This window comes from Bicyclus anynana, chromosome 4 (assembly GCF_947172395.1).
Source record: "Bicyclus anynana chromosome 4, ilBicAnyn1.1, whole genome shotgun sequence".
NCBI lineage: Eukaryota > Metazoa > Arthropoda > Insecta > Lepidoptera > Nymphalidae > Bicyclus > Bicyclus anynana.
Window position 1 is genome coordinate 11826035 of NC_069086.1, and position 15678 is coordinate 11841712.

General features: G+C 37.2%; 1 protein-coding gene across 10 annotated transcripts in view; it reads left to right on the forward strand.

The window, feature by feature from the left end:
• Window positions 1–15678, forward strand: part of LOC112046593 (protein sickie) — a 292815-nt gene that overhangs the window by 211258 nt on the left and 65879 nt on the right. For 7 of the 10 annotated variants that reach the window (XM_052881318.1, XM_052881314.1, XM_024083280.2 and 4 more), the window contains 10 exons: window positions 4493–4667; window positions 5486–5623; window positions 6259–6312; window positions 6548–6725; window positions 7826–7918; window positions 8949–9093; window positions 11819–11932; window positions 12504–12695; window positions 14246–14352; window positions 15340–15468. In XM_052881318.1, coding sequence (XP_052737278.1) covers window positions 4493–4667; window positions 5486–5623; window positions 6259–6312; window positions 6548–6725; window positions 7826–7918; window positions 8949–9093; window positions 11819–11932; window positions 12504–12695; window positions 14246–14352; window positions 15340–15468 — 1325 coding nt within the window. Of the gene's footprint in view, window positions 1–4492; window positions 4668–5485; window positions 5624–6258; window positions 6313–6547; window positions 6726–7825; window positions 7919–8948; window positions 9094–11818; window positions 11933–12503; window positions 12696–13607; window positions 13635–14245; window positions 14353–15339; window positions 15469–15678 lie in introns of all 10 variants that reach the window. The other 3 variants (XM_052881316.1, XM_052881315.1, XM_052881317.1) reach the window with 3 other exon arrangements.

Below are 15678 nucleotides of genomic sequence, written 5' to 3' on the forward strand. Positions count from 1 at the left end.
GGATTAGAGGGTTTATTCCTAACGACGTATTGTAAGGATTTACTTATGTAAGCAAATTGGTAATGGTTATTCGACTGACTTCTAAAACGAAGCTCATAAATTGAATGTATTTTTATTAGAGTGACATTTTTGTAGACTGTGAAATGTTTTTCTAAATTATTTTTCAATAAACGTGCAGAAGGCAACGGGAAACCACTGCACTATTTTCCCTAGTCGTCAGTATGGAAAAGTCTCAGAGAGTGGACCGGGATCGCGAGCGCCGCACAATTATTTCGCCTCGCGAAGGATTGAGACGAGTTCAAGAAACTGACTCCCAACCTTCGCTAGTCGGAGAGGCACCTTAAGAAGAAGAAACGTAATATAAACAACAATCAATTTTTAAGATTATGGTACCTAAGCAAATGCAACGTAAAAGAATATTGTGTATTCATATCATTTATTACAAACTGATACTCTACTTCGATTGCGTGAAATTTAAATTTTCACAAATCCCTGGGAAACCAAATTTCAAATTTCAGCTGAACCGGTTCTGTAGTTGCATCTTGAAGTAGTTCCTACAGTGTTTTTCAGATAGCATGGGTATGGTCACAGAACAGACATCGCTAAAAGCTAACGCTTTTATATCTGTGGGTATGGTGATAGTCGCCTGTGTGACGTTCATATTACACGGAACTTTGCAATCTTTGTTGTTATAATTACTAGAGTTATTTTTAACTTCTTATAATAATAATCTTATATCACGTCATCAGATTATGTGAAAAACTAAACCAAAAGTTATTATAACTAAGAATACGGAAGTAAAAGCATAAATATACCCATCTTTTGAAGTCAGCGATAAACAAGCAAACAAAACAACAGATAAAGATTTTATTTTTAGCCGCATGTAGGTCAAACCTCTATCCCTCAATGGAAAGTCGTTTAAAATTCTCACTCGGTTGAATCAAGTACATCGGTGGAAAGAAATAAAAGCACCTTTTCATTTCCACCTACATAAGCCCTCTCGAAGGGATGAACCTTGCTTTTCCCTTTTTTCTGTAACCGAAGTGCGAGAAACAGGTCTAGTTTTAATTTCAGTTAATGGGTGTCTTTAGTTCAAACGCCTTTTTGGTCGCTACTGTGGGATTGTTTTCTTTACATTTTTGAGTTATCTATTTTTGTCGTTTTTGCAAGTATCTCTGCTCAAACATTTTTCTTATGCTACACTTTTGCAGTTACCACATTTTGTGTTCCTTAGTTTGCCTAACAATGGATAATTTTGCATACGTCCTAATATTGGTAAACTATTGAAGAATTTGAGGTAATTATAGTTTTCACAGGATAAGATTTGAGGAATATAAATAATTTCAGTTTAATGAATAATTGTGGTTGTCGTTGTATTAAATTTAAGTAAAAATAATGAGCTACGAACATTGTACAAAGGCTTCATTGATATCCAATGATTAGCAATAATGAGTGATTGATGATCGTTATGAATAAGCTTTATGCTTTAAAGTCGTGCTCCACATTCTTTTGATCCATATAGTTTGCAAACTTCTGGATTTTATATATATACTTGCGTTTAGTCGAGTCATAAGGAGATGTTATAATTTGCTAACGTAATGTGATAATTCGGAATTAGTATTAATAATAATGCTTGTTAGCTTGCGAATTTGGGGATTTACTAAAATCAGAAATGACCTTGGTTCAAAAGGATTTTAATTGGGAAAGGAGTAATGAATAATTACTCAAGTCTGAAAAACATGGTCTTTTTACTAAATAATATTCAAGGTAAAAATAATATTATACGATAAACCTGGTGATTTTGGTTAAAACTACTCATCCTCACACTTTATATTACTAGCGACCCCGTTCGAGTGAAATTCTGTTTTTTTTACAAATTCTGCGGGAATCATGGATTTTCCGGGATAAAAGCAGGCTGTATTCTGCTGCAAGTTAAATTTTATCCGTATACCAAATTTAGTAATAAAGGTAACAGACAGACTTACTTTCGCATTTATAATATTCGTATGGATATGTTGGTTTTCTGCCACTAAAATAAACACTAGAACCTAGTTTTTCTTCTGTGTTTAAAATACATATAGAGCCACTTCAACGCCAAGTTTACCAACTGCTCAAAGTAGGCCACATGTTGCTTGTAGGATGAACACCCTCTATCAGCCATATCAATTGCCTTTGTTCCGACGCCCCAGGCTTAAAGCACCCTCTATACAGCCCACTTCCATCTCCAACAAAACACTTTGAAAAACAATACTCTGGAAATCAAGTCGTAAAATCTTTTGTTGCAAATTAGACTTTAAAGTTATGCTTATAAGACGTAGGTGCGTTGAACTGTTTGTCTGTGGGTGCGTTGATGGAATTTTATGGCAACGCCGGTAAATGCCACTCAACAGAAGTGTGGAAATGTGTAAGGAAACGAAGTGGATAATGAAAACTCTGTTTAACCCTAAAATTGTATAAGATTTTCGTAAAAAAATCGCTGTAAAATATTTGCAATACCGTTGCTTATTTACCGATGACTCATCAACAAGGGTTCAGCACCCCTGCTATTCGTCAACTTTAATGAAAAATGAATCATTATGTTGTAGCTTAAAAAAATATATATCAGATAGCAATCAGGGCACTCTCAAAATCTAAGTATTTTAGCACCGGTAAGGATTTCTGCAAACTCTCTAAGTCGGAAGTGATAGTACCGTATAAATTAACGAGGTCAATCATCCACAAGTTATCGATTTGGCATAACACCGCCTTCAAACCGATCAATAGAAAAAAGATTTTATTTTCTTTCATTTATGTAAAAGTACATAAAATATTTTAACTCTGCGAGTATTTGAAAAGGGACATAAATGTACTATCTATCCTGTCCGTCGTACAGGTCAATGATTGTAATGAATGACATTTAGATGGGACTATTAAGTGTTAATCGAAGTCCGGGTAATAAATGAATGGGTTGACCACTTCTGGTAATAGCTTCTCTTATTGCTTCGTGCTTCGCGGGACATACATTCTTTATGTGGAAAATCAATACCATCGCTTATAGGACTACCGCCCTGTATTTTCCTTTTACTTAAAGTATATAATTCGTATATGAGTTTATTATCACTGTACAGGGTGTCCCGTAATTAATGCATAAAACGCAAATGGTAGATACACCACCTAATTATCTAAAACTAATTTGAACCAATTTACCAACCTTGATAGATGTACAAGTTAAAATGATGGTACACTTCAGTTGCATAAACTTTTTTTGCAGGACAATAATTACGGGACAACCTGTATAATGTATTCGTTACGTAACAAAATTTAAGTAATAAGAAATATATAAATTGTAGGTATTTTTCTGTCTAGTATTCCAAATATCACATGTAAGCTAATGTAAACTTTTTCATACAGTTTTTGCGGGTAGATAAGCTTAACTTGTTTTTAGGCTAAGCTGCATAGTATTAAAGCTATAGTATTAAAGCAAGTACTACTTCGAAATAGTTATTATAAGCTTTTCGACATGACTGTACTTAATGTGTAAAGTCGAGCATTTAGTACGCTGAAGATTCTTTGATGTAATGAAGAGGGAATTTACATACATCACATCCTGTTTAGCGCATAATTAAGGCTAGGTTCGCTTAATTGCTCGATTGTACTCGACTCTTGCTTTTACGTTGAATATAACAAAGATACCTTATATCTAGTACTGTAGGTACTAGGTTTAAATTAAATGTTTACAAATTTAATAAAAAAATATTTATTTATAGCTTTATTGTATGTTGCATACATAGATAAACAAACAAAAGAACAGTATAATCTTAACATGTAAAAAAAAACATACGTAAAGCCGAACGTAGAACCTCCTCCTTTTTGAAAGTCGGTTAAAAAGGCGGCCTTATCACGAAGAGTAATGATTTTGTGAGGCGTGAAATTGTAATAAAAGTGATATCTTGATACATCCGTTAAAGTATTCGTAATAGGTACCTTTATCTATACCAATATTATAAAGCTGAAGAGTTTGTTTGTTTGATTGAACGCAGTAATCTCAGGAACAGATCCGATTTGAAAAATTCTTTCAGTGTTTGATAGCCCATTTATCGAGGAAAGCTATAGGCTATATATTATCCCCGTATTCCTACGGGAACCACGCAGGTGAAAAGGCCACGCGGCTCCTCCAAAAAAAACTATTACAAATAATAATCTACCTATTAGAAAAATGTATATATTTTATTGCGCCTAAAAAAGTCAAAATAAAACTCGAAACAAAAATGAGTGTATTACGTGTTATGTGTTACGAGTATGTTGTGTGAAGGGCCATCTACATTTTTATGTAAAAGATCTCTTTTCAAAATTTACTAGTACAAACACTTACGCCACATCTTACACTTACAAACAAAAGTTTCTAAACACAGTAAAGTTTTCATCTATATAAGGTATTATAATATAAGGTATTATGATACTTAGGATAATATGATTTAGAGGATGTTCTATGAGGCAAATGTCATATTTCCAGACGCGGTGGCGTTCGCAGAGGTATGGAAGGCGGTAGTGGTGTGGTTTACCGCGTGGTAGGCCGCACTCGCAACAAGGCCGACTGTGGACAGCAGACCGAGAGGCAGCCGCCAACCCCCCGAGATACCACGTGGAAGAAGTACACTGACTCACCCGGTGTTGGTGGCCCACCGTTGGTTAGTATAATTTGTTTAGATAAAAGTGATTGTTATCGCCGCGTTGCAACGACTTACGGTACGGCAACTTCAGTGTGCTCGTGGCGTTCGAGCCGTCCAATCTCTTGTTGTGTAATTCTTTATGGGTTACTTGGGATAAGCGGGGAGAGTGACTTGAGTGGAAAAGGGGTTTGTTTACAGTCAAAGGATCCTTAAACCCTACACACAACGTTCACAAGTGCGTGACTTCACTCAAGGTCATTCTCTGCCATTCTAAGGTCTTATTTTGGTTACAGTTTTATTTGTTAATTAAGTTGTTCTGGCAAATATCGTGAATGTTGTGACACTTCTAAATCTGCTATAATGATGATAATAAAATTATGCAAATAGTACTAAAGTGGAGAGTAGTCAAAGGGAGACTGGGGTACGAAGTGCCGAAGAAGCGTACTGACAAGTATCCTTGGATAAGATAAAAATGTTAATGAATATTCAAATAGTACTAAAGTGGAGATTAGTCAAGAGGAGACTGAGGTGAGTAGTGCCAAAGAAGTTTACTGACTCACTCGGTGTTGGTAGTTTACCATTAGTAAGTATCATTGGATTACATAAAAAACTGATGAATATTTAAATAGCAGTGAAGTGGAGAGTAGTCATATCAAAGGGAGTAAGAAGTGCCGAGAGCGATGCCACTATTGGCCATGACATGGAAATCTTTTTCCCTCATCAAGTGATATGTTCTTGATGCATGCTAGGCTTCAGGCAACAAATAAATTGATGCGGTAGATGTAGATTTTTTTTTCTAGTTAATAAGAATTTAATAAAAGCTATTTTATTTCTAGAACCAACAAGCACAAACTCCACCGAGCCCGTCTCACGGACGGAAGGGTGACCGACGTACTGGCCACCACTCGCCGCAACACCACAAAAGGGAGAAGCTCACTGCTGCCCAGCAACTTGGCATTGCGCCACATCCTCAGGTATACCTATCTACTTCGATATCCAGAACCAAAAAGTATAAACCCATCCCAGCTTGTATAACGGACGGAAGAGTCACCGACGTACTGGCCAAAACTCACCGCACCCGCAGCATCACAAAAGGGAGAAGCTCACGGCTGCTAAACAACTTTGTGTTGCGCCACATCCTCAAGTATACCTATCTACTTCAGTGTCCTGAACCAACAAGCACAAACTCTACCCAGCCCGTCTCACGGACAGAAGGGTGACTGATGGATAGGCCAATATTCACTTCAGTACCACAAAAGGAAGATCTTGCTGCCCAGCAATTTGGCATTGCGCCACATCCTGAGGCATAGGCAGTAGGCACCCATTGTTTCTATTTGACACATTTACGTCATTCATGCTATTGGTTCAAGGATGTTGGTGACTCCTTTTAGGTGCATATTAGGCACCGATGATTCAATATAATAAAGCCTTAGTGGATCAGACTGTTACCGCCCGCCAGACTGTTGTCGTACTTACTCTTAGACTTTTCTCAAGGTTGGGGGAGAAAGGGGCATATTTTCCGTCTCAAATTTATAATTATATATTGTATTTTTTTTCTCTCATTTCTTATTTACTGAAGTTATGTAATGCTGTAATATTTCCGTTTCAGTATCCAGCTCCTAATTCGTCTAGTCAACATTCCTCAAGAGGTGGAGGTTCGCAGGTAAATATATTTTATGACTAATTTTTCTATTTACTTAAAATCTCGTTCATTACCGTAAAGAATATACAGAAAGTATTTTTTTTCTGTGTTTGTAACAACTCTGATGATAAGGGATATACCGAAAGCAAGAAATACAGCAGTTCTTTTTGTAAAATAATCATCTATTACAATCATTTGCCTACTTTATATCTACTTCTAATTTCTTTTTCAAGTTTTTTAATTTCTTTTTCATTAGTTACAGTCACCCAGTGGCCCTTCGTCGCGCCCATCGAGTGTATCAAGCGGCGGCAACGGCAGCACTTGTTCGTCAGGGAAGGCCAAAGTTCCTCAAAACTTCGGTTACGTGAAAAGACAAAATGGCTCCCAGCCGCCGCCGCCGCCCCCTCCTAACGGACCTCCTCAACATGGCCATCGTAAGTGAATAAAATCTAAACTAATTGTATATACCTAGGTGAAATTTGATTTTTTGTTTACTTCTTAAGATTTAACTAAAAACTGCTCGACCGGTTTTAAAAATTATTTCACCATTAGAAAGCTACATTTTAGAGTACCATTACCTACATAACCCGTATTCCAACGGGAACTGGAACTATACGGGTAAACCAGCGGGGCGTCTGATAATGTTTTTTATTGTTATAAATTAATTAATAACGCAAATGCTTTTATACAAAAGCTCTAACATATCATCACAGTGATTGCCTTGGCATGAGCCTATGTGCCCATATTCAATTTACTGGGCTTTTCAAAGTCTTATTTTGTTTAGTTGAGTTCATAACACTGTCTTTTAATTCCATTATGAGACCTCGGCCTGTCCTGTAGCCTTGTAGCACGTCGATTCTCTTTCTACAAGCGCTAACGCATCAAAAAATAAAAAAAGTCTGGGAATGACAGATCCCATCGATAACTTGATCACATGACCTGTTGATACCAAATGTCATTCAACATTTTTTTATTTTTCGAAGCGTTTGCGATTGTAGAAAGAGAATCGACTTGCCATATAGCTACAGGTCCTGGACCATTGTAACATTTTGTTATATTGTCATCAAAGAAACACTATTATCTACTACCTACATTTATATTTAAAATGCGTTCAATCGAATGTCAGGAAGTGGCTTAATTTAGCTTCCAAGTTTTGATCCACAAATAAGTATAAAACATACTTAAAGCTGGTAATTAACAATTATAATCGTTGACGAATAAGTCACGTCTTATAAACATTATCCCCTTCAAAGCAAAAGATACTTAATAGCAACTGAAGAGTGAAGACACAATATACCAAATTTATCTACTTTTAGACCCAAATTAGTAAAATATATCACTTGGGAATAGTCAACATAAGTCTCGACATCAAACTAATGGCTGTAATTATCACGTTAAGTTTATTTTTGCTGTAGTTACTGTTGTATTATTGAATTTAAACGAGATAAGACAACATTCTTTTTTTGAGGACTGTAATTGGGCTAGTCAGGTTTTCTTTTAAAGTTTACTTAATAACATCTTTACTTTATTACAGCTGGCAGAACAGCCCAGGTGTCAGCGGTTCCTCGAACGAAAGTCAAAGTATCTGGTGGTACTCAAACTTGTACACAGGACCTACAAATACACAGTAAGTATTTTACAAAACGTCTGTAGATATGGCAAGTGAAGGTGGAGGGAACTAGGCCACGCGGAAGGTCACCCATGCGATGGACCGACCAGATTAAATCTGCTGTAGGCGGCCCCTTGCATGACTGTACCCGACTCACTACACAAAGGGAGAAGTGGCGAATGCTCGTGAGGCGTATTACATCTGCCTCCACCACGTCCTAAAGACCACGACCGCTCTGTCAAGAGCACAGCGACAAAGAAGAAGAAAAAGTGTAGATATATAGATTTCTATCGAATATGTGTGATAACGCCAAAGTTCTTTAAAATAATTTTGTTATTCTAAGGGCCTATTTCACCATCTTGATAAGCGTTTGACAGCTTATTCATAAGTTTTGTTGTTAGTCATTTGACATGAAGTAAGAATGTGACAAAACTAGACTATCTGACACTAATTATCCATAGCTAGTCTTTAGTCTTACATCCTTACCATTGTTTATCATTATCATCATCATTATTAGCCGATAGACGTACACTGCTGGACATAGGCTTCTTGCATGGACTTGAAAACCGAGGCTTTCGAGCCGCCATCATCCAACGGCTTCCTGCAACCCGCTTGATATCCTCAGTCCACCTAGTGGGGGGTCGACCAACACTGCGCTTTCCGGTGTTGGGTCGCCACTCCAGCACCTTGGGACCCCAACGTTCATCGGCTCTTCGAACTATGTGGCCTGCCCACTGCCACTTCTGCTTAGCGACTCGCTGAGCTATGTTTATATATTCATCATATTATTGTTTTCAGAATCTATTTATCTATTAGAATATGTGTACTATAGAATGTGTGTACTAATAAATAATTTTCAGTATTAGAATTTAACAAGCTTTTATTTATATTTAGATGAGATCATCATTTCATTTTCATTCGAGAAAAATCATTGTCAGTGTTTCGATAAACTTCCTATGAAAGAAATTGTAACAATATAGAAGACTTAATTAATTATGACGAGCAATTATCTAAGCACTGAAAAAAAATCACATTTTCATATCATCAGAAAACGGCATCGGACCAAAATCTTATTCTCTCGGTGGTACAGCGGCTGCCCAGCTGTCTGCCTCCGTGCGGGAGAGACTACTGGGCTCGCAGTCCCTGCCCAAGCCTGGGACTCATGAGTTCGCAGCGTTGTTCCATCACCACAGGTAAAAATAATCTATACTAATATTATAAAGCTGAAGAGTATTAGCAGACTCACAAATGATTACAAAAATAAGAAAAGTGATATCGAACAAAGGTTATGATTCACAATATTTGTCAGGACAACTTAATTAACAAATCAAACTGTAACCAAAATAAGACCAGAGAGAAAGAGAGTGAAATAATGGCAGAGAATGGCCTTGAGTGAAGTCACGTACTTGTGAACGATGTGTGTAGGGTTAAAGGCGCCTTTGATAGATATCTAACACTCCCCTTTTTCACTCAAGTCACTCTCCCCGCCTATCCCAAGTAACCCATAAAGAATTACACAACAAGAGATGTGGATGGCTCGAACGCCACGAGCACACTGAAACTGTCTGTACCGCAAGTCGTTGCAACGCGGCGATAACAAGAGTTTGTTTGTTAGAATGCGCTAATCTCATAAATTACTGGTCCGATTTAAAAAAATCTTTTAGATAGCCCATTTATCTATACCCGTGAAAATATGAAGTAAAGCTGTTCATAAAAAATTGTGTGGCTGATTTAAAATCAAAAAATCAAAATCAAAAATCATTTATTTCAAGTAGGCTCAGTTTACAAGCACTTTTGACACGTCAGTTGACTATTTGTAAAGATTCTACCACCGGTTCGGAAGGCAGGTCCTGCTGAGAAGATACCGGCAAGAAACTCAACAGTTGCTCTTTTGAAAAAGTCATACAGTATTATAATTTACAATTGATAACAATTACTGTTTACATTTGTTATAGTTTTACTTCCTGTGTGAAGGTGGAAGCTGATCCAACGGCCTCCAAGCATTTTTATCATTAAGGAACTCATCAATGTTGTAGTACCCTCGACTAAGTAAATGTTTTTTAACACATTGCTTAAAGCTATGCATTGGCAGGTCCATCACAGTCTTGGGGATCTTATTATAGAAGAGTACACCCAAACCTACAAAAGATTTTTTTACTCTTTGGAGACGATATGCAGAAATAACTAACTTATGCCCGTGTCTAGTAAGACGTGGGTTTAGATCTCCTTTTCGTTTGTACAAATTAATATTTTGTCTTACATATATTATACAGTTATATATATATTGACAGGCTACTGTTAGTATACCTATTTCTTTAAACTTTTGACGAAGGGACTCGCGTGATTTTAATTGATATATTGCTCGAATTGCTCTTTTTTGAAGTACAAATATAGATTGTATATCGGCAGCCTTGCCCCACAATAAAATACCGTAAGACATTACGCTGTGAAAGTACGCAAAATAAACAAGCCTAGCTGTATCGACATCAGTAAACTGTCTTATTTTTCTCACGGCAAATGCCGCTGAGCTAAGTAGTTAATTACTACTTATTACGAAAAGTTTATAAAGATCTTATCAAAACACCCTGTAGCAACATCCTGCGGATATTTTTTCTTTGTACCCATTGAGAATTATTACAATGCTTCCATGATGACATCATTTTAACACAGCTGATAATAATATTGTGGGTATGTATAACATTGTAGTGTCTCAGACAGTATGAGACATAATAAATTAACGTGTTTAGCCATACGCGTGACCTTTAATTAGTTTGTTTGATGAACGAAACAGAAACTATATAGATCTGCTGATGATTTTATTGCGCAGGGTCGTAACATGAATAATTTTTGTTTCGAATAGTTCTTGGAAAGAATTAGATTTTTTTTTTATTCTCTACAAGTTAGCCCTTGACCTCACCTGATGGTAAGTGATGATGCAATCTAAGATGGAAGCGGGCTAACTTGTTAGGGAGGAGGATGAAAATCCACACCCCTTTAGGTTTCTACACGACATCGTATTGGAACGCTAAATCGCTTGGCGGTATGTCTTTGTAGGGTGGGAACTAGTCACGCTCGAAGCCTCCCACCAGACAAACCTGGACCAATTAAGAAAACCTCAATCTGCCCAGCCGGGGTTCATGTAAATCCACCGCGTAAACCACTACGCCACAAAGGCCGTCCTTGAACATTTTTAATTATTTTCGGTAAACAATATAACCCCAGAGTTATGTGAAACATTCCCAAGCACCCTGTATAGTTATTTTATAGTATGTGTCTGTTTCGTTTTATAAAGAATGCGCGTTGTTTATTGTACTCATCAGACATACTTGTAATTCAGTAAAGCGAAGTCTCTCGTTGAATTAAGATTACATTTCAGTGTTTGCAGTATGCCGTACAAAATTGTGTAATAATTTATTTTGATTAACTGTTCTAAATATTAATTTAAATATTCATACTAGGTCAAGCAAAATTTTACAATATTCTTAAAGTTCAGTTATCTACCTAGCTTAAATAAGTTTTTGTGAGTTTGAAAAAATACCTTATCATTTTGACATGATAGTAAACATTTCTTATCCGTTCTAAGTTTATTTACTTAGTGGTATAAGTCCGTGGGAATACCTCAGTTTTTGACTACACGTCGAAGCTATCGTACCTACGAGTACGTTTTAGTATCCAAATTGTAGTGCTATTTTGAAACGAATTTTTATTCACCCCTATCTCTCTCTGTGTAACACGATACGATAGAAAGAGAAAACTAGAGGTGATTAATTCCTCGAGCTAGTGCTATTCTGTAACGACTTTTTTATAACTCGCTAGTGCGATATTCGAATTCACCCCTATCTTTCTCTGTCTAACTCGATACAATAGAAAGAGAAAGCTAGAGGTGATTTATTTACTTTCATTTTGTTTTGTTTGCAGAGCCGTTCCTCGAGGTGGGATGAAGATTAGTGACGGAAGCCTATCTGATACCCAAACTTACTCCGAGGTCAAATCTGACTACGGTATACCATACGCACCATGGCTGAGACATAGGTAAATAACTTTTCATACCTTCTGAATGTGAGTTTGAATAACCAATCTTGTTATATACTTCTTATAAAATGTTTAAAATGTACCCTGTGTATGTACCTATCAGCATCGATCACTCATACTCGTATGAATACAGTGGCGTGCACTTGTTATTAGCAAAAATGTACTACTTAACCTTGGGATCCATTACGGTTCATAAGCCAATGGATGTCGACAAATAGCGACAAAATGGAAAGTATCGCTCTTTTATGTATCGTTGCGAGGGGACAAAAGAGCGATATTTTCGATTTAGCCGACATCTTTCGACAATATATATTATTCTGTGGAGTGTATCCTAAGGCTACTATTAAAGAAATAATTTTAGATTTTGTACAATTTGTAGTCTTTCAAAATCCTGTGCTCTCCACTGTATGACTATCTTATGTGCTGTACGCATTTTGTGTCATCCCTTCTAGATAACAATCACAATCATGCTTCCGCAGTCCCTTCCGTGTAGAAAACGATTTGTGTATCGCGTTGTGTGGCCTGGCCAGCGTAGCATGAGCCCTCCATCATGTCTTCTCCCCCATTTCAGCAACACTTACTCTGCAAGCGGCCGCTTATCCGAAGGCGAGTCGATGGAGTCCCTCACGTCCCTGCATTCGGCGCAGGCGCACAACCACACATCATCTCCTAACTCACATCATCGCAGCTCACTCACACACAATAAGCTCATCATGCACCGTGATGCACAGAGTTCAAGACTGAACAGAAGCAACAGCATTAGGTGGGTCAACGTTATCATTTCATCATGTGACGTAATTATAAGGTGGCTAATCTCATCTTAAAGGAGACAACTCAAAATAGATGTCGTAGACGTTTTGTAACTTGGTCATCATTTTTTCTTTAATTATGTTATCAACAAGGTGACCGAGTCGATACGAGTACTTATAACAGAATAGGTTAATTGAGCGATGAACCTTCGTCATTTTGCAAAAGATGCAAATTAGCTCGTACTATATGTAAGTACAGTAAGCAACTATGGAATTCGAACCATGGTGTCTATATCAAAAACGCAGGTTTCAGAGGGAATTTTATTTGGGATCATAATAATATGAGGAATCATGTCCGAAATCACCAGAATCATAGCCTCATGGCAACCCTTGGGATAAACACTGACAAAGATCAAATGAGAGTCTCTAGCAAAGGTTTCCCTCGAAGCTAAGAGTGTGGCGATATTGACATTATTTTTCATAATATCATCATAAATGTCCTTGAAACTTGCTGCGTATGTATGGTAGGGACATGAGCTGAAAAACATTCAGCTTATATATATAAATAATAACGGTCAGGCTACCATAGGATCTCAATCTATAAGCACAAAAGTTACATGGCAGTCAAAAATTACTTAGATGCACAGTAAATGACAGGCTTTAAAGTTTAAACATAACACTTCACTCTAATTTTAATTATCTATCGTACTCGTAGTCTTTTTAAGCCACTGTATAATTACGTCATTCACTTCTACTCCTTTTTCCTATCTGTATCTATGTATGACTTAATGCTTTAGGCTATTCCCCCTTCATATATTTCTATGATCATTTATATACACGTATCACTGTATATATGTAAATTATTATTTTTATCTAATTATAATTATGTACATGTAATAATACCTTGACTCTTAATTAATTTTTAGCTACCTCAGAGATAGGACATTCCCAAGGTATGCCACAAGGTTGGAAAAATATATGTTTGGCTTCAAGGTGGCACGCTTTATTTATCATTATACTATACAGCATGTTGGAACAGGCACGGCTTACACACCATAAACTATTAAAACAATCTGGGTTATTAATGTATTAGCTATTGTCTTTAATTTTGCAAATGTTTATCATAAATGCTCTAAGAATCATCATCGATAATGTTTAGTTTTATTCTTTCGTGTGATTTCTTGTACCTACTTTATTTTAAATGTCTCGTATTTGGTAGCATACATCGAGTAATTGCCTCAAACAATTCAGTTCTATGATTTGCGTTAAACATTATTTTAGGTACCTGTTTATATACCTACTTCAATTTCTCATGTTCATATTTGGATAATATAAACTATAGAAGATAACAAAGTCATGGCAGGTAACTTTAACTTTTCAAGAATAGATTAATTTTTGAGTGATTCACAAGAATCTTCTATCTTGATTCTTATTTTGAGGAAATGGATTTTAAAAGACAATGGACTCTAAAGTTATCTGTCAATTCGTTAACTTTGATTGTTAATTTCGTTATTTCATAAAATATTCTACCTATTTTAGATGATAAAAAAGAATATTTTTCCAGATCAACAAAATCTGAGAAACTGTACCCATCTATGTTGCAAAGATCTTCGGAGAGTGACTACGAACCCTACTATTGTTTGCCAGTACAGTACGGACCAGGAGGACAAGGTAAACAATACTTTTGAACAGCTAATATGGTGCTATTGTATTCCACCAGTGTGCCAAACTGTGCGACACAGTTAAGTAGGAACAACGACGTAGGAACACCAATAATGTTGCCGTCGGTCGACGCGCTTAAGAAAACAGTAAGAAATTGTGCACGAACAATTAAGAAATTTTTAATGGAAGCAGTGGACTTCGGTTGACGCGTACGCACATGTTGTTCACGAACTCAATCTTGCTTTCGTCCGCTGAGCTTGGTTTTATTTATTATTGAGTAAGTGCCGTAGGCACCTAATTGGACGTTTAGGCATTTAGCATTGCTTGATAGGGCCCGAAGGCAGAAACAGAGTGGATGGGTGGAACGACTCTCTATGGACGTCTCCTTTGAGACTCGCTTAGAGTCGAGACTCGACCTCGGCTTAGAGGGCCGTTCGGGAAGGGTGTTTTGGCTTGAGTCCGGGCGCCCCCGAGATCGTGAGCTAAAAAGCTCACGTCTGGGTGATGTCAGATATCGGGGACCTCGTCGCCAGCGAAGACTCTGTGTAGCTTGTATTTGTTTTGTCTGGGATGCATTGTCGTTCATTTTGTCATCGTCAGGATAGTAAAGGACGTTTTTTTGGGCGTCTAAATCTACAATCAGCTTTGGAATCGGGGATGTAAGCAAGCCTCAACCACTAGTTGGTTGGGGTGGGTGGCAGCTCTCTCAAAATAAGCTGCCCGCTGAGCGTAACCGTTGATTTATACGCGCACTGTATTTTCTACACTGTGTGCACACTGCTGTATACCGGAAACAGAGGCTACAGACGTTAGCAGCTAGTGCACTGCTGGATTCCTGCACAAAATTGAAACCATTACAATTTTCATGGTTTACTTTACATGTTTGTCCATGATTGATTATTGCGGACTTATCATATGGACATTGATACGTTTAGAAATATTAATATAATGGCTTTTAGAATAGTTATAGCTAACAAATAATGTTTATATTCGTAGGTCTGAACTATGGTGTGTCTGAGCCGCCCTCGCCGTCGCCGAGATCAGCACTAAGCCCCACACATCAGCCAGGGAACGTCATGCACACTCCACGACACTCTCACCACTATCCCAAGAAAAATGACGAAGGTACCTATGTTTAATACTTTATTGATCTTCAGAGGAGAACACTTGCAAAATATTATACAAAAATAATTCAAGCCAAGCTGTAATGGCAAGCAAAAGCTTGCCATTATACAGACTATTAGAAATCGCTTATTTGTTGCAAGTTTGCAACCATCGGGCACCGACGACCACAACTTCGTTCGTGTGAACTTAAAGGTTTTTATTTTTATGATT